General features: G+C 35.6%; 1 protein-coding gene across 1 annotated transcript; it reads right to left on the bottom strand.

Annotated features, from left to right (window-relative positions):
* Positions 1-556: 556 nt before the first annotated feature.
* On the bottom strand, positions 557-19,901 carry LOC107567767 (tRNA (guanine(10)-N2)-methyltransferase homolog). Its single transcript, XM_016253514.1, has 13 exons — positions 19,604-19,901; positions 19,337-19,402; positions 19,180-19,253; positions 17,506-17,587; positions 17,316-17,408; positions 17,010-17,144; positions 16,666-16,822; positions 15,254-15,334; positions 14,969-15,133; positions 14,626-14,698; positions 13,434-13,568; positions 5,039-5,159; positions 557-742 (listed from the first exon to the last, which is right to left on the bottom strand). Exons 1-13 carry the CDS (start codon positions 19,679-19,681, stop codon positions 602-604), a joined length of 1,401 nt encoding a protein of 466 aa, XP_016109000.1. The 5' UTR covers positions 19,682-19,901; the 3' UTR covers positions 557-601.
* Between the last annotated feature and the right edge of the window lie 114 nt (positions 19,902-20,015).

The following is a 20,015-nucleotide window of genomic DNA, read 5'->3' as shown; positions in this document are numbered from 1 at the left end:
ACAAAAACACTGTTTTATAATGTTTGGGATTCGCCTCAGGATTTAATAATGCAAAAATTTGGTCTATCCTGCTAGAAATGCATGCATCTACCAATTTATGACATCACATGCTAAATCTCTGTCCAAATCCCTCGAAGATCTCTCCTTATTTTCATAGCTGATCTTATTTATGTTGAACCAGACGGCTCTCTTTGAGGTGAGTTTAAGTCTAAGACAGATTCATTAGTCAGATGTCTACCTGACCTGGTATAAACTCTTAAGGGAGTTTAGATAGCAGGCCCAGCGCTCCATCTTCCACTGCAAATGTCCAGTAGGCACATTACATTACATCTTTCTACTTTGCAAGCACTCAGAGAAACAAATATTATGCTAATCCTGGTCACCAATTTATCTTGAACCCATATTGCTAATGCTGCAATAAATTTAATCGTGTCTGTAGGGCTTGCTTTAGAGAGGAGAAAGATAAAAAGAAGTGGAGACGACTGATAAAACAAGGGTTTTTATTGAAAAAAAAAACATTTAAAATACAATGATGCTATAAAAATTATTAAAAAAAAAATTAATATCTAAAAAATATAACTTAAACCATTCTTTTCATGTTTTAATCTTTATTTTTCGGGGTGGCTTTGCTGTCCTTTCCATTCTTCTTGGTGAGACCACAGAAGTACTTCTCTCTGAAAGAGTTGTGACCCTGGTACGGGGTGAAGCGAGGGTCAGCAAGGTGAGCTAGTCTGTCCGAATCCTGCAAGAAAGCATATCAAACAGCTTAAATAAATAAAGAGCATCAGAGCAAGATTTAAGCAATTCTTCAATAATGGGGAGTTAGATTTTTTCAGCATTTTTCTGTTTAGAAGTTATGAACAACAGAATAACAAGCTATGAAGTTATGAACAACAGTCAGTATCAAAATGCAAATTGGTTCTAGACTGAATTGTTTTTTACTAGCAGTAGCCTACTATATATTCAAGTGGAGCTGGTTATTTTCTTACTGTCTATTTTCTGGAAGAAAGTCATATGCATTACCGGTTTGGAATAATTGAGATTTATAAAAAATGTAAAAAAAAAAAAACCACCAAAGCTGCATTTATTTAACCGCAATACAGTAAAAACAGTAGTATTTTATTATAATTTTAAATTTACTTTATTCCTGTGATGGCAAAGCTGAATTTTCAGTAGACATTACTCCAGTCTTCTTTCAAATGATCCTTCAGAAATCATTTTAACCCTTAAATGCACACCTCGGGTCTTTAGCGACCTGGGACATCATTCACTACCCTCTCCTTCCTTAATTTTTTGAAGTTATACATCAACTGTCTTAGTATTCCTCAAGTTATTTTAAACAATATAACAACATTATAAACAATATAACAAAAAAAAAAAAACATATATATATATATATATATAAAAGAATGTCTGTTTTCTGTTGAATATTTTGTAAAAAGTGTATAGGGTCGCTAGCGACCTGAGGTATGTACTAGTGTAAGTATATTTTTCCTGCGCAACAATAATTAAATATCTGATGATGCAATAAATGCAATTCCTTTTATACCTCAAGATGGCGCTGTTTGATAGACAACGATGATGTGATGTTACACTCATAATTACCACAGGCATAAAACAAAAGAAAATCATCAGCAAAAACTCAACTAGCTTGAATGGATTTACTGCAGAGCAATTACTGTACGCAATTAAATATGCGTCACTGTCATTTGATGGTGGATGTGGTGAATAAGCTGCCAGCGATCAAAATATTGATTTTGAAGTCCCTGAAAATGATCATTTTGAGAATATGGTTGAGATCGCGAATATGAACCAGATGCTGAATGTACTGGGAAGTGCGCTCTGACGACGACAGTCAGGGACAGTGATGGTAAAATCATCTGCTCAAATCGAACCCTTCTAAGCTTCAAAAGGTAACCAAATATGCTTTATTTTATTATTTTTGTTATTGTAAATGAACAATCAATCTCCACACACATGACAGCAATTGATAGGTATAGGAGACAAAGACCAAAAAGATAAAAATTAAGGGATAAAGAAAACAAATCCCACACACTGATACTTTTTGCACTAATTGACAGTGTGCAGGATTTGTTTTCTTTATTCGTTTTGTTATTAAAATATTAGGAGAAATAAAATGCAAAAAAATGCATCACCGATTCCACAAAAAAATGAGGCAGAAAAATAGCAGAAACTGTAAATAACAGATAATAACTGAGCATCAAATCAGCATTTTAGAATTATTTCTGAAGGATCATGTGGCACTGAAGACTGGAGTAATGGCTACTGAACATTCAGCTTTGCCATCAAAGGAATAATTTAGATTGTAAAATATATTAAAATAGAAAATGGTTATTCTAAATTGTAATCACAATAATAAATTCAATAAATGCAGCCTTGGTGAGCATAACAGATTTCTTTCACAAACATGAACAAATCTTAATTATTCCAAACCTTTGACAGGTAGTGTTTCGAAATGACAAGTAATTTAAAACAAGTAGTGGGCAGTGTACTTTTACACTTTTATCAGTTTAAATGTACTTATTCGAATATTTCAACAAAACAAAAACAAAGGCACAATAAAGCAAAATGGCAGAAACAGGTTTAAACGTTTGGCTGAGTCCAGCAAACTTTTATGTCTTCCCTTCACAAGCTCACAGTCAAGTGCCTAATGACAGACAACAGAGTGTTAAGTTCCTCAGATTTTCCTGCTCAGGGTGGAGGCCAGGATCTTAAGCAGGACCTGCTGGAGGAGGGCAGGAGGGAAGCGCACTGCACCACAGGCTAACGAGGTGGCAGAAAGACTGTGAGCTGAAAGTGATGACTCCAGCTCTGGGCCTGCAAACACTCAACGACACCTTCTACAACACACTCCCTTCTGCCAGTCTGCAAGGGTTCAGCTCAGGTCACACGCGCCGGGCCCTTAGTTTACAACGCAACTTACGCAACACAGACCACACAAGCCTCAGGAACAGACCCCTAGTGTCTGTGGCGGCTTAAGTGGGCTGTAATGTCAATTAGAATTACAGGATGAACAAATGAAGATGGAAAGCACAGTGAATCTCATCAAAAGTGCCATGAAAAGTCCAAGTCTTTTTTCACTCCAAAATCAAATGAACAACAACAAAAAAATAAACTATATTTGTGCATGAAGAGAAAATTACAGCTATTTTGAAACTATAAAAAGGTTTTTCTTTTGCATTATTTTCATGACAATTATACACATTTATCCTCAACCCTCTCAATTCTCAGTAGACCACTGTATAATGTATGAAAAAACTAATCTCATGACAAATGCAAATATATATACTACCAAAAGTCTGTGGTCAGTAGGATTTTAAAGAAATTAATCCTTAATTTATTCAGCAAGGATGCATTATATTGATTAAATGTCAGTAAGGACTTTTATATTTTCTTCTTTTGAACTCCAGTCATCAAATAATCCAAAAAAATGTAAAAAAAAGAAGAAAAAAAAGAGAAATATATTAAAATAGGAAACAGATAAATGCAACCTACACAGTATAATATATATATATATATATATACAGTGGGGAAAATGGAAATTAATTATTTAAAAATCATACAATGTTATTTTCTGGATTTTTTTTTTGATTCGGTCTCTCACAGTTGAGGTGTACCTACGATGAAAATTACAGATCTCTCCATTCTTTGTAAGTGGGAAAACTTGAAAAATCAGCAGTGTATTTTTTGTCTTTTTGTCCCACTGTATATATATATATATATATATATATAGATATATATATATATATATATATATATATATATATATATACACACACACACACACACACACACACAAAGGACAATTTATACATCACTTCAATATGTAATTATTTTAAGTTAGATTTTAAATATTAATCCAGTAAATTAATTAAATAAATAAAAAAAAGATTGTGTCCAGACAGCATTAACTTCAGCGCATTACAATAATGTAAATAACTGTCAGAAAAATAAAGTTACATTGCAAAAGTTTTTTTTTTATGCTAAATATAAATTTAGTAATTTTGGTTTGTGACCCAGACATTTCTTTGTAAGATTTACCCAATGAAGAAAACCAGATCTTTGGTGTAGGCACTTCAGCAGGGGACATGAGGACACACAGATTCTATGTGCCAAAATGCGAAATGTAAGGAGAAACAACAGAGCAAGAGAGAGAGAGATGGAAACAGAGAGAAAGAGAACGAGACAAGGCAGAAACAGGGCCTCATCTTGACTCTGAGTTGTTTGACAGCTCTGGACTAATGCTAGATCTGCTAAACTCCTAAAAGTCCTGCTTTCTGTTCTAAAAATAAGCTACATTGGGTAATATTTATCCCATAATGCAACAAGACATGTTCCTTCTGTTCTCAAACAAAAGCAACAGAACTCTAAACCTAATATTATAATTCATGTGAAGAGTATTGTAGAACAGTCTAACAGAGCCGATCAAGGACATTAGGATAAACATCCATAAACAACGAGCGGCGGACACTATTCAGATGCTTTTTTCAGCTACTGCTGGACACGAGGAGAAGTTTTGCAGAGATTTCCATAATCTTATTGACAGATCTGATGCCAAGATCACATGAGAGATACTTGAGCTTTGGGAAATGAGCCAGTTTTCACAGAAGAGACTGATTTGATAGTCATTTGTCATCTTTGGGGTTTGAAGCAAGGACATGACATCTGTAGGTAACATACAGTATATGTTCCAGGTTTGGAACATAAGTCAGAGGAAACGCATGCCAGTCTGGATAAATATTTGTGAGCGTGTTTCAGGAAAGCTTTTATGGGAACAATTTGGGGTTTTAAAGTGAAGTGGTTGTCAAATCCAAAGATGGATTGTTTTCCATACAATGTGTGATTAAGTCATTAAAGCTGCGAAAAACAGAGAGTCAATCACAGCCAGATTATTTTCAGATTGGTGCAATAAAAGACTTAACCGTATGAAACATATTCAGGACAGTTTGCATTTATCAATCTCATCTTTAGACCAAGGGGTCTCACTCTCCACACAAAAAACCCTCACATAGCCTACCTCAGGCTCCTTGATCTTCTCCATGGTGATGAGTCTTCGTGACGTGTGGCTGGACAGAGTTTGTTCGCAGTTGTTGGTGAGAGTCAAACAAGGGTGAAGAGGAACCATCTCCTCACAGTACCTGCAGACCACAGTACAGTTTTAGATCAGCCAGCTGCACGCTCACCAAACGAAACACCTTGATAGTGGTAGGGGATGTCACAACTATCAGCTGTTGCTGCTGAAATTGTGCCACTGCTCACTTGTGTGTCTGTCACATGCACTGCATAGCAATGGAAAAAAGGTGATAGATTAAACTGACTTTTTTTGTAGATTGCCTGCCAATTATTCCCCAGGCAACAAGAGGGTCACCAAAATAACAACAGAAGCGATGCATGAATGTAGTCGATAGAGATGTAACGATTCGCTCAACTCACGATTTGGTTCGATTCACAATTTTGATTTCACGATTCGATTCACAATTTTTTTTTTTTAACAAAATGAGATTTAAGACAAATTCTAAAATGAAATGTGTCCTTTTATTATTGCTTGGACAAAATGCTGCACGTTTCTTTGTGAAATTGAAATATAACACTATAATAATATACTAATATAGCACTTGCATATTATTGCCCTTTTGTTGGTTTTGATTGCTTCTATTGTCCTCATTTGTAAGTCGCTTTGGATAAAATAACAAAATGTAAATATAATGTAAATGTAAATAACAAAACTAAATTGAAATTTTAAAACAAGGCCCAAATCAAATAAATAACACAAATAAAATAAATCCCTTCATATAAACAAAATAGGGCTTTTTCCATTTAAAATTAGAGGCAGGCAGCCACTGCATTTTAATCATTATCCAAACAAAGATGCTGCATACTTGCAATATGAGCAGTTTTTAATCTAAATTAGATTGTATAATTTCCAAATTTGAAGCAAAAACAGAATGATTTGACTTCAGTTTTGTGAAACTATACATAAAAAATATCTGCATGAAAAACAGCAGACGAGCTGAATGAGACACAGATTCACTCTCTGCCAGCAGGTGGCGCTTAAAGCGTTTCCGCTGTAAACAAAGCAGCGCAGCACTTATGAACTTTTAATATGCTTTATACAGAGGCAAGATGAAAAGTTGTAAGTTCCCCTCAGACATGGATTTAAATAAACTCCGACCCCTAATTGAATCGCGATTTGTTTAGCATCTCAACCGATTTGAATCGTCACATATTTTAATCGATTTTCAACCGGTTCGCAGTTAATCGTTACATCCCTAGTAGTCGATCATTAAGGAAACCATTTGACCTCTTGCTGTAGCAATTACTATATCTTTGTGTCCACTTTGGAAAAGATGACAATGAAAATATAGCAGGAAATGTGTGACTACATTTGTTGGGTTACAGACAAAACCTCTCACTAAATGTTACTTTTAACACTTGAACAAGATAATAAAATCAACGAAGCTAGCTAAAAATACATCATTCTTAAAATGGAATATTAAGAACATCTAAATGATTTTTAATCGACAAATAATGGATTTTTGTTCTATTTCTGAAATAAGTTTTTTACAAATTAGTGAATCCTACAATTAGACCTCATATGCTAAACAACAACAATACATTTGTTTTTCTTATTTAAAATAGTTGATGTAAGTGATCTAAGTGTCTCAAAAATAAAGTATGCATCACAATAATTCCTGGTTCATTTCAAAGACAATAAAAAGAAAAAGAAAAAGACTCAGTTCAGCAAAGGAGTTATAAACTCTAAATGGTTCACTGACTAAAAGCCCTAATGTACTTCAAGCAAAAACTAAGAACAAACTACTTTTGATGTAGAACAAAATCAGGCCAAAAGTTATTATTATTATTATTTTTTTCCCTTCAAGAGTTCGAAAAAGTTTGCTTCGTCTGGTAAACACCTTTGAGTCACCATTGATCTGTGGTGATTACATAATCAGTATGTGCGATTCAATAATAATAAGAGAGTCTGATTCAAACTGCTAACTCACAAGCACATTCAAAGCATTCGCTGCATCCCGATTTTTGCCTACTCTTTTTATGTGTCTATAGTTCTGAACCAACCCCTCCTTAAAACCGCAATGATTTGTGGGCAATATTAGCCACTCTTAAAAATAAAGGTGCTTCACGATGCCATAGAAGAACCTTTTTGTCTAAAAGGTTCCATAAAGAACCTTTAACATCTGAAGAACCTTTCTGTTTCACAAAAGGTTCTTTGTGGCGAAAGAAGGTTCTTCAGATTATAAAAAGGTAAGAAAGAGATGGTTCTTTAAAGAACCTTTGACTGAATGGTTCTTTGTGGAACCAAAAATGGTTCTTCTATGGCATCGCTTGAAGAACCGTTTGAAGCACCTTTATTTTTAAGAGTGTAGAGTGTACATAGATCTGCACTTTCAATTACCACCTAGAAATAGTAGACCATTCGGATACCTTTAGGATACTAATTTTAACATACTAAGATTTAGGTATACAAGCTAATTCTAATTTCAAATACACTATTTAGAATGGATTTTATGCGGATTGGGACATAGCAAGTGTCCTGAATTCTTCTGGCTGGCTCATTAAAAATAATCGGATCATAAAATTCCTTTCTCTTCGAATTGGACTACACAGCTACTTTCACTGTTTGTTGTTGCACTGATTTGTTGATACATCATGCTCTAAAGCCCGATTTAACAAAATAACTTCTGAAAACACATATTTCACCGACAGTAACTATTGTTGTCGCAGTTTTATTTTTTGTTTTTCGCATTTTAAAATCGCAATCTGAAGCCCTGCCACAACCATAAGAGCCCATCTAACTAGAACCACCGAGAACATCCAAACTACTCGTTGTTCCCAGAGGCTGTGAAGACATTAAGTAAGGACATTAACTCAGCAGGGAGTTGAGCTGGTGGGCTGTTAACATTCACGTGCTGACAGACGCTTTCGCACGCTTCATTTTTCAGACGATTACGTAAATAAGGCTAGCACCTGAAATCAATGAAAAAATTGGTTCGAGGGCTGCTAGCTCTAGCTGAACCGCATCCACACAAAGCCACTGATCCAAAAACCATTGCGCACACGCAGTTAGCTGCGTTTCAAACAAATCATAAACTATGTGCCTTCTTTTCAACGGACCTGACAAAGCAAAACAAGAAGGCATACGAACCATACATATTCTCCATCACACTGTTTACACGGAGCTACTCCTGTCACCTTGGAGAAATGTCTAACAAATGGCAGCTTTCCAGGAAAGGGGCCTCTGAAGAACCCCATCCACAGAAATCACATGACAGAATCACATTTCTGAATATAGGGCAATGAGTCAGAACAGACCAGTAAATTATGGGGTACTAATGACTGACCCATGTGGCTTACACTCATCTCTGCCTTCACTTCATAATCTCCATGTCCCATAAGAGAGATTATTCTTCTATTTGCAACAATACGCAGTGGTAACAAAATAATTAACATAAAGGTCAAATATGTGTCCACTTATAGATTAGGTGGATATCACTTACAAAGATGTGTCTACTAATCATAAGACTTACTTTTCACCGTCATGTTGACGTCTAGATCACCGTGGATGTTATGTAAGGATATGTTTCTCTGTCATACCTCATTTAGTTTGGCTTGTAACAAGAAATCAGGAAATCTTGCTGTTTACTATGGAGGAAGTGTTTTAATTTGGTCTAGGGGCATGATTATGAACTTTCTCCTCAAGATGAAGTGGATGAATTGGACACTGAGGGCTGTTTCCACTTCTAACTGTTACAAGGGTAATCAGCGTCGAAGCCCCAGATTCCAGCAGCAGTCATCTGCTCCTTTGACACCAAAGTTTATAAACACAAGTGTTGCTATACTAACGCCGGCTCTGAAGATGTGGTCATAAAGCTCCTGACGCCAGCGCCTCCTTGTGGTGATGTCACTGATAGCTTTAATGGTTTCTTAGTTAAATCCTTCCTGTCTGCAGACCCCAACACATTCACCAGATACACTTCTGACCCGTCGGCCGGATATACTGGAGTTCAGTTCTGTGTAGTTTGGTTCTGACTCTCTGCTGCACGTAGTGATAAAGATATACAGTACCGTTCAAAGTTTGGGGTCATAAAGATTTTATATTTTAATGTTTTTGCAAGAAGGCTCTTCTGCTCACCAAGGCTGCATTTACTGGATCAAAAATACAGTAAAAACCGTACTATTGTGAAATAATATTACAAATTTAAAACAAGTGTTTGCCATTTTAATATATTTTCAAATGTAATTTATTCATGTGATGGCAAAAGTGAATTTTCAGTTCTATGGCATCGCTCTTCAGTGTCACATGATCCTTTAGAAATCATTCTAATATGCTGATTTGCTGCTCAAGAAACATTTCTTATTATTATCATGTTGAAAACAGTTGTGCTGCATAATATTTTTGTGGAAACCATGATACATTTTTAATTCAGAATTCTTGATGAATAGAACATTCACCATAAGCATTTATTTGAAATAGAAATCTTTTGTAAAATTATAAATGTCTTCACTGTCACTTTTGATAAATTAATTTAATGTGTACTTGCTGAATAAAAGTTGAAAGTAGTGTACAATACAGATCAAGCGCTTTCACTTCACTATCGCACAATTTATTATGTTAATATTGTGAAATAAAGCTGGATATTGATTGCATTAATTAATCTGTAGGATACTATATGAATGAACACAAAAATAGAACATAATGAGAAAAATAACTGTGATATGTGACTGCATCTGCACAGCCCTACTTAGAAAGCACTTCATTGTATTAAATAGACAACGCAAGCTAAATTCATTATTGTTGGCAGAAATCTTGAGGGAGTGAATCTTGTAACTACATGATGGAAAATCTGTCTATAAGCGAGACGAAGGTGAGGTAAAGGTGTAGATCAAGCGGCGGGCCCCTCCTTTGAGTCACAGCTCTTCCCCGGCCCTATAATCAGAGGGTAGCATGATCTGTGGACACTGCTGTTTGTGGTCAGTGGGAAATACCCCATGGCTTCACACATGCTCCTCTGCTGGGCTGACCGCAGGTCAACAAGCCTGAGCTGGTTTATCATCTACCACCTCAACAGGGGGCTTGAGCTACTGATATGCTTTGAGCTCCTATCTACAGACATAGGAAGGTACAAGATAGCCCCCTAGTGACTGATTCAGTACACATGTGCTAAAGCAGTGTTTCCCAACCACTGCGCCATGGCACACTAATGACCGGTTGTCAGGTGTGCTGTGGAAAATGATCATAACTTCCTATCTCTATTATATTTAGTTATTGTTGTTTTAAAACAGTGCTATTGGTCATCCTTATGTCTGTTTGTGGGTTTTTACAAATATTTAACCAATGAAAAGCATTCAAAAGAGCTTGTGACTAAACCTCATAACTCCATTGGATCCTCAAATTGTCAGCGAAACCTCGTAACTACTCCACCCCACCTCCATTTAAATTGATGCGCCGCGTCTGGATATGGATCACTGCTTGTTTGCAATGCAAGGGTAAATAAATAACTGATGTTTGAATAAGTACAGCATTTTCTTTACTAAAGAAACACTATTTCTATAAAGGCTAATGTTTTTATTATGTGTCTGGAGAGCGGAGAAGACTTAGCATTTGCCATCTAGTAGTAGCCGATATACTTTTGTACATTTTAAATATCCTGTGCATAGCAGTTCATCTCTTATATCATGAGATTTTGGTCAAATCTATTAAACAACAAGAAAATCTGAGCTAGGGCTGTGCAATTAATCGCATCATAATGCAATCATCTCGTCAGTAAAGCCGGTTCCGTGATTAGTAGTAAATCTCCATCACCTGCTTTTAGATGGAGCGGCATTTACTACACAGAGCCGTAGTTAATTGACAATTAGGCAATATCACGTTCATAATCGCAGATGAATCGCATTAGATTATGAACGCGATATCGCCTAGCTTGTCAGTGAACTACGGCTCTGTGTATTAAATGCCGCTCCATCTGAAAGCAGGTGATGGCGATTTACTACCAATCACGGAACCGGCTTTACTAATGAGATGCGCTTGACAATCGCATGCGATTAATTGCTCAGCACTAATCTGAGCTCCCATATAAATACAATAAACTGTATAACCTGTAAGTTAATGAAAACGTAATGCGAATCACATACTGCCTCAGGTGCGGCCGTTGTAATGACAGACACAAACATATCTCCGCCATTCGATGGTAAAAAACCTTGTTAACTCCATTTGAGCATGATTTTCATAAAATGTTAAGTGTAAGTGTCTGATCATATATAAAGCCACAATACCAAACTCTGACGACGCAGTGTAATTATAAAAAAAAAAGGGGGGGGGGGGTCTGCTATATTTCAGTTTACTTATCAAAACTGCGGCAGTCTGTTTAGATGTACTTACTCTGGTCTGTAGATTGGAAGCCAATAGACGAGACGTCCACCTAAAACCAAGTGGTGAGCAGCAAAATTCAGGAGGTCTGCAAAGATATCACTCAGGTGGTAAGCCATTGAAACAGGGACGTGACTCTCTCCAGAGCTGCAATGGGATATGAAACATATAATCAACTCAGAAACTCAAAATGAATAGTCTGTCATCATTTACTTGCCCTCAAAATTTGTTCCAGTGGAGAAGAAATGAAGAAATCAAGTGAAATTTTAGAATGTGCAAAAGAATTCACCTATCACACATTAATAAAAATCTTATAAACATGTCGATTTAAAATTTGGTATTTTGCTCCCTTTGTCCAATTACATGGAAAAGAGCGACTAATACATTATACAAAACATTACCTTTTATGTTCCATGGGAAAAAGAAAGCCATAAGTGTTTTGAAACAACATGAGTGCATGTAAATTATGACAATTTTCATTTTTTGGTAAACCGTTTCATTAAGCACAAGAACCGGTTTCCTATACATGGATCAAGTCAACATCATAATCTGATACAGGGAATCCAGTCTTCAAGACATTATTTCTCAGGCCTGAATTAACATAAGTAACTAGTATATAAATATATAAAGGTTTGTTGTTTTTTTTATTATGAATATGTTTGTATTCAGCAAGGACACATTAAATTGACATATCAAAAGTGACAGTAAATACATTTATAATGTAACATAAGATTTATATTTCAAATAAATGCTTGTTCTATTCATAAAGGAAACATGGGGGGAGATTGTATCACAGTTTACAAAAAACATTGAACAGCACAAATGTTTTCAGCATCGATAATAAAAATGACATTTGTTTCTTGAGCACCAAATCAGCAAATCAGAATGATTTCTGAAGGATCATGTGACACTGAAGACTGAAGTAATAATACTGAAGAAATTCAGCTTTACCATCACAGGAATAAAAAAAATTAAAAACAGGTATTTTAAATTTTAATATTATTTCGCAATACTACTCTTTTTACTGTACTATTGATAAAAAAATGCAGGCTCGGTGAGCATGAGATACTTCATTTTAAAAAGCTTTTAAATGCTAGTGTAACTGTATAGTCTTGTACCATTTGTTGTGTTAGAGGTGAGGCAAAGGATGACTGGCTCATATCTATCCATTAAAAATGCAGGTGGATAAAAGTGATAGGCTTACAAGTCCTCAGGAGGTTTGATGATATCTTTATGAGATCCCGTTCTCCTTGTGGATAGTAGTAGCCGATATACTTTTGTACATTTTAAATATCCTGTGCATAGCAGTTCATCTCTTATATCATGAGATTTTGGTCAAATCTATTAAACAACAAGAAAATCTGAGCTAGGGCTGTGCAATTAATCGCATCATAATGCAATCATCTCGTCAGTAAAGCCGGTTCCGTGATTAGTAGTAAATCTCCATCACCTGCTTTTAGATGGAGCGGCATTTACTACACAGAGCCGTAGTTAATTGACAATTAGGCAATATCACGTTCATAATCGCAGATGAATCGCATTAGATTATGAACGCGATATCGCCTAGCTTGTCAGTGAACTACGGCTCTGTGTATTAAATGCCGCTCCATCTGAAAGCAGGTGATGGCGATTTACTACCAATCACGGAACCGGCTTTACTAATGAGATGCGCTTGACAATCGCATGCGATTAATTGCTCAGCACTAATCTGAGCTCCCATATAAATACAATAAACTGTATAACCTGTAAGTTAATGAAAACGTAATGCGAATCACATACTGCCTCAGGTGCGGCCGTTGTAATGACAGACACAAACATATCTCCGCCATTCGATGGTAAAAAACCTTGTTAACTCCATTTGAGCATGATTTTCATAAAATGTTAAGTGTAAGTGTCTGATCATATATAAAGCCACAATACCAAACTCTGACGACGCAGTGTAATTATAAAAAAAAAAGGGGGGGGGGGGTCTGCTATATTTCAGTTTACTTATCAAAACTGCGGCAGTCTGTTTAGATGTACTTACTCTGGTCTGTAGATTGGAAGCCAATAGACGAGACGTCCACCTAAAACCAAGTGGTGAGCAGCAAAATTCAGGAGGTCTGCAAAGATATCACTCAGGTGGTAAGCCATTGAAACAGGGACGTGACTCTCTCCAGAGCTGCAATGGGATATGAAACATATAATCAACTCAGAAACTCAAAATGAATAGTCTGTCATCATTTACTTGCCCTCAAAATTTGTTCCAGTGGAGAAGAAATGAAGAAATCAAGTGAAATTTTAGAATGTGCAAAAGAATTCACCTATCACACATTAATAAAAATCTTATAAACATGTCGATTTAAAATTTGGTATTTTGCTCCCTTTGTCCAATTACATGGAAAAGAGCGACTAATACATTATACAAAACATTACCTTTTATGTTCCATGGGAAAAAGAAAGCCATAAGTGTTTTGAAACAACATGAGTGCATGTAAATTATGACAATTTTCATTTTTTGGTAAACCGTTTCATTAAGCACAAGAACCGGTTTCCTATACATGGATCAAGTCAACATCATAATCTGATACAGGGAATCCAGTCTTCAAGACATTATTTCTCAGGCCTGAATTAACATAAGTAACTAGTATATAAATATATAAAGGTTTGTTGTTTTTTTTATTATGAATATGTTTGTATTCAGCAAGGACACATTAAATTGACATATCAAAAGTGACAGTAAAGACATTTATAATGTAACATAAGATTTATATTTCAAATAAATGCTTGTTCTATTCATAAAGGAAACATGGGGGGAGATTGTATCACAGTTTACAAAAAACATTGAACAGCACAAATGTTTTCAGCATCGATAATGAAAATGACATTTGTTTCTTGAGCACCAAATCAGCAAATCAGAATGATTTCTGAAGGATCATGTGACACTGAAGACTGAAGTAATAATACTGAAGAAATTCAGCTTTACCATCACAGGAATAAAAAAAATTAAAAACAGGTATTTTAAATTTTAATATTATTTCGCAATACTACTCTTTTTACTGTACTATTGATAAAAAAATGCAGGCTCGGTGAGCATGAGATACTTCATTTTAAAAAGCTTTTAAATGCTAGTGTAACTGTATAGTCTTGTACCATTTGTTGTGTTAGAGGTGAGGCAAAGGATGACTGGCTCATATCTATCCATTAAAAATGCAGGTGGATAAAAGTGATAGGCTTACAAGTCCTCAGGAGGTTTGATGATATCTTTATGAGATCCCGTTCTCCTTGTGGATTCACGAATACCATATGGAGCTGCACAAGGGAAAAGAAAAACACTTGAAGCTACAAAACATCAGTTAATACTGACAAACAAAAAAATAATGCGGCTTTAAAGGTGAAGTGTGTAATTTATGCACCACTAAATGTAATTGAACAATTCCCATGCAACTAAAAATCCAGCTAGTTTTTTGGAACATGGTAGCTGGTTTTTAGCTGGTCCAATCAGGTATACTATAGAATTTTAACATAAAAATAAATTATACACCCTTCACCTTCGAAGACCTTAAGTTTCTAGGAACATACGGTCTGTAACAATGGCATCAAACTGTGCATTTTTTCTCCAAACAGTTTTGGAAGCATCAGACACCATGACGTCCACATATAGACTCTCAGTCCCATACTGCCGCAGGTTTGCTCGGATGTTCTCATCCGGTCCTCTCCATTTCTGATTCTTCCTGCTGGCTTTTCCTGCAACAGTTTTAAATGCTCACAGGTGGGCACTCACAACAAAAGTATGACTCAACCTTCATTGTGTGAAAAACGGAAGGAGTGAAAGAGAAAATTCCTTAAATGCTTTAAAAAACATACCTATTCCATGGATAGTGTTATAATCAATGTCTGTTCCACATACATAAGCCCCAAAGCGCGAACATGCAACCAGAAGACTACCTGAAAAACAAAACGGAGTAAGAAAATTATCATCACAGAATTTAAGAAAATAATACAAGTGATCTCTGGAATATATCTGACTGTAGATCTTTATATCTGCTTGACACTTTAAAAGTATGGCCTATAAGGATTTGCTGGCAACCAAAGAGCGTTCAACTAAATAAGCACATCTGGCCTGCAGATCTCCGTGCATGTGGTGACAACAGACTTATGATAAAGCCCTGGCAACATCATGGCACGCTACAAACTGACAATAAGCCTCGCTTTGGGAAAGACACTGAGTCAGAAATGCAGCCCCATGCTGTTTAGAAAGCCAGCAATCCTTCATTTGACTGATGACACTCAAAAGTGGTACTTTTCAAAGTCAAAAGAAAGAGGAAAAGTGGGCCAACTGAGATTGAAAATTTCTGTGAGCCATCACCAAAAAAAAGATAGAGATCTGCTCCTGGTTTGTGTTAGAAACAAATAAGAAACAGAAGATAATGGCACATATCTTCAATCACCCAGACAAGCTGTCAGATGTGATTTCACTCAGAACGAGAAAGAAACACAAACACCTGCTTCAGTTTGGCCCAAAACGAAGCATCTAAACTGTTCTGATTAACAACATGCCAAACGAACACATTTTCCAAGACTAAATGAATTAATTTGCAGAATAAATTTATCTGACATCATAGTCGTGATGGATGAGAAACTTATACACTGACTTTGCTGAATGCCTTTTTATATTAAAATTTACTTTTTAATACTAGTTGTCGAAGAACCACCAATATAATGTTCAAATAATTAAGAAATTAACAAATAAAATATAAGTAAATTGATAAAATGTAATACTATTAAAAATGACTTTCAAATAAATACTGTTCTTTTAAAACTGTCTATTCATCAAAAAAATCTGAAAATGCACTAAATATTAAGCAGCACAACTGTTTTCAGAATAGAAAATAATAAGAAATGTTTCTTGAGCACCAAATCATCATATTAGAATGAATTCTGAAGAATTATGTGACAATGAAGACACAGCCTTGCATCACAGGAATAAATTATATTTAAAAAAATATAAAAAAAGAAAAAATATTTAATAATATTCACAATATTACTGTATTTTCGATCAAATAAATGCAGCCTTGGTGAGCAGAAGAGACTTCTTTTAAAAACATTTAAATATATTATCGACTCCAAACTTTGTAACAGTAGTGTATATGACGGCTATTTTATAACAGCCTCAAATGTGGCTCATCCAATCATATTCATATTCATGTCTGAATTTATGTCAAGAGACATAAATGGCTGTATTTCAAAGACTTCTATGCACACAGACATTTCCTCACCTGTTCCAACAAAAGGATCATAAACCAAATCATCAGCCTTTACTTTGGCATGATTGGCCATGATGAAGGAGAGGCCAGCGTCCATACTAGTGTTCCCAATGAAATGTCTCTTCTTCACACTGTAAGAGCGAATTAATTCTCTCTGTCCATCTGCAATCTGAAGAGAAAACCAACTGTTTTAAATTTAATAGTTGATACAGTATGTTACCTTATATTTCAAGGACATCTTACAGCTTTACTTTCTAAGGTACAAATCAAAAATATTACAAATCCATACAATAGTCATATGTGAAGCCTTGTAAAGACTATGGAAGAAATGTTCTGAACCGTTATAAGCAGCTCACCCATCTGCCAAAATACATATGGAAAGGCTCCTCTGGGATGTCATTAGGATCAGAGCCATAATCCTCCAGCAAACAGAAAATATGTTCCGGATCCTTTAGATTGACTGTCCCTTTAAACGGCAAGAAGTCTAGAGCCTGTGGCAAAAATGCACTTTACATATACACACATGATTTTCACAGTCCATAACAGAAGACATTCAAAATTGCAATTAAAGCTGTTGCCAAATTAACGCCAATTATGGACTGTATGCCACAGAATCAGGTATTCAAAATGCACACATATGTAAAATACAGCAACATACTTACATCAATCTTTTCGATTCTGTCCTTAAACACTAAAGTTTTGTTGAAAGTGTAGACATTGATCTTATAAGTAGAATTTTGTTGTAGATATGGAGCCTGTGAAGAATTAATACAAGATACAGTTTATTCTCTAGATATAGATACTCTCTATAAATCATATTGTACTTTATTAGGAGGGGGAACATAAACAAACCATGTTTTCTGCTGGATACTCCAACAACGACGTCCTAAGCTCATCTATTGTTGTTCCATGACCCCAAAGTTCAAAAGCAGACCTTGAAGTCAATATTAAACTTTATATAAATACAACAATTCAATAGTTATTACATTTTTTTTAGTTTAATAAAAGACTTTACAATAAGATCTTTCATTTGTTAATGTCAATTAACAACCTAACCCAATGAGCAATATATATTTTAATATTCATTAATATTTGTTAAAAATACAATTGTTTGCTGTATGTTGATGTCAATTCACAGTGTGTTATCTAATGTTAACTACTTTTGGTATTAAAGGGGTCATATGATGCGATTTCAAGTTTTCCTTTCTCTTTGGAGTGTTACAAGCTGATTGTGCATAGATAAGATCCCTGAAGTTGCAAAGACTAAAGTCTCAAAACCAAAGAGATATTCTTTATAAAAGTTAAGACTCTGCCATGCCCCCCTAAAACGGCTCGTTCTAACACGCCCCCACATATCTACCTCACTATGTGGAAATATTAGCATAATGCCGCCCAAATGTTCACGCAAAGAAAGAAGGCGTGGTTTCAGTAACCGCAGTTAGTGTTGAAGCAGCATGTCAGGGAGACGCTGTGTGTTTCAGTGCGAAAGCAAAAGCACTTTATTTGGCCTTCCGAAAGTAGATGCATTTAGGAATCTTTAAGATTACTTACAACAGAACAGCAATGCATTTTATAGACAACCGTTTCGTGAACCTAGGAGAGGAGGTAATTCTGACTTTGCTATGACAATCTGGCGCTTCTGAATCAGCTACTGTTTTGTTATTAGTTTAAGTATTTGCTATTGACTGTTCAAATGTGGAGTTTTGCGCATCGTGTGTGCGCGAGCGCGTGAGAGAGAGAAAGAGAGAGAGACAGGGTCACAGCTGTCTTAACCGTGGCTTGTGTACTGCAAACACATACCAGCTTCATCACTGTGTCTGTCACGCGATTCTGTTCCACCTTTCGGGCTCTGTCTTTACATTTATTTTGAAAGATGAATCTCGCGATTATGGTAAGGGGCGTTACATTTCCGACGCGTGCTTGTGGTGTTCGGCCAATCACAATGCACAGGGTCAGCTGGCCAATCAGAGCAGACTGCGCTTGTCGGAAGGAGGGACTTTGTAGAAAACGAAGTGGTTGAGAGAGGCGGGGCATAGAGGAACTACAATAATGTACAGTATTTGAAAAATAATGTGTTTTTTGAACATTAAAGCATGTCAACATATTCTGTTACACCAAATACACAAAATAATGATCTTTAAAATAGCATCATATGACCCCTTTAACAATGTTTAAGTAAACACTGAAATTAACATCAAGATAAAAAAAAATGATAAAGGCATATTGATCATTGTTAGTTCATGTTAATGTAGTTAATTAATGTGATTAAAAACCTTGTAAACTGTTAGTTATTAAGTCATAATGAAGACACCCATGTTTTCACCCATGCAATATTCACACATTGGTCTTACGCCATCATGAGTCTTAATTGGTCAAAGGGTCACAGAATCATATAATATGCAAAGTAATTCATGATTTCGGTTACTAAATGTCGCCCTGTAAATGCAATTAGATTAGTATTTATAAAAGTTTGTCATCCTTAGCATTATACATGTAATGTAAGTGTAAAAAAATACCACAACCTACTTTCCACAAACCGTTCTGGACATGACACTCCGTATATCATCTTCCGATAAGCCATTTAGTTGCCAAAAGGGAGACTTATGAGGAAAGAGTAAGAGTTGTTAGACAATAAATAACATAGCAATTAACTTATGTCATGTGAAAAACAATTTGGGATCACCTTTTCGTTGAATGTTTCTGATGTATCAAATGGACGCTTCCTTAGAGACAGCAATGCTTTTATTTCCTGTAAACAGTAATTCAAATTGTGATATATGAATATCTACCCAATACAGTTCGAGCTTAGATTTCAATTAAAATATTTAAACTCTACAATACTGAATTCAACTGCGAGTAATGAGCTCTCTAATACAAAATACACTCTGACAGTTTAATTCTAGCATTTTGACACAAAGGTCTGAGTGAACTGAAGGTTTACAGTTCGTACCGGTAATCTAAAATCGACATTATCATGTGCAAGATGAAGTAAATATTGTCTGCACGCCCGACCACAGTGGAGAGCCATGTTTGTGTGCTACATTCAACATCATCCGATGAGTAAATTGTGCTCGTAACAACAGTTCCTATTTGGCATCCCCGGACGTAAATCGCCTAAGCGAAAGTCTTGTAAAAGGATTAGACGTTTGTACTTTTCAACGCCTGTTTTAACTACTGTAACTCATACCCATGAGTAAAATTAAGTAAATTGCCTTTGTGGTCGAAACAATTGTCTGTTCGTGAAAGCCGAGAGATTTTTATGTATTTAGTTCTTTTTGAAAATGGAAAAGATTTAGTGTCACCTGATGATATCTTTTAATCTTATCTAAACGCTCATTAAATTCTTAAGAGGATACAATCTT

This window comes from Sinocyclocheilus grahami, unplaced genomic scaffold (genome assembly GCF_001515645.1).
Source record: "Sinocyclocheilus grahami isolate Dianchi unplaced genomic scaffold, SAMN03320097.WGS_v1.1 scaffold1186.1, whole genome shotgun sequence".
In the NCBI taxonomy this organism is placed as follows: Eukaryota; Metazoa; Chordata; class Actinopteri; order Cypriniformes; family Cyprinidae; genus Sinocyclocheilus; species Sinocyclocheilus grahami.
This window is presented reverse-complemented; position numbering and strand designations above follow the sequence as displayed.

Excerpts from the sequence above, each read along its gene's own strand:
- LOC107567767 (XM_016253514.1), bottom strand. The coding sequence starts at position 19,681 with ATGGCTCTCCACTGTGGTCGGGCGTGCAGACAATATTTACTTCATCTT. Across the intron at positions 13,569-14,625 it reads ATCAAACCTCCTGAGGACTT|CTCTGGAGAGAGTCACGTCC; the intron begins GTAAGCCTATCA and ends ATCCCATTGCAG. Across the intron at positions 5,160-13,433 it reads CTTCCAATCTACAGACCAGA|GTACTGTGAGGAGATGGTTC; the intron begins GTAAGTACATCT and ends TGTGGTCTGCAG.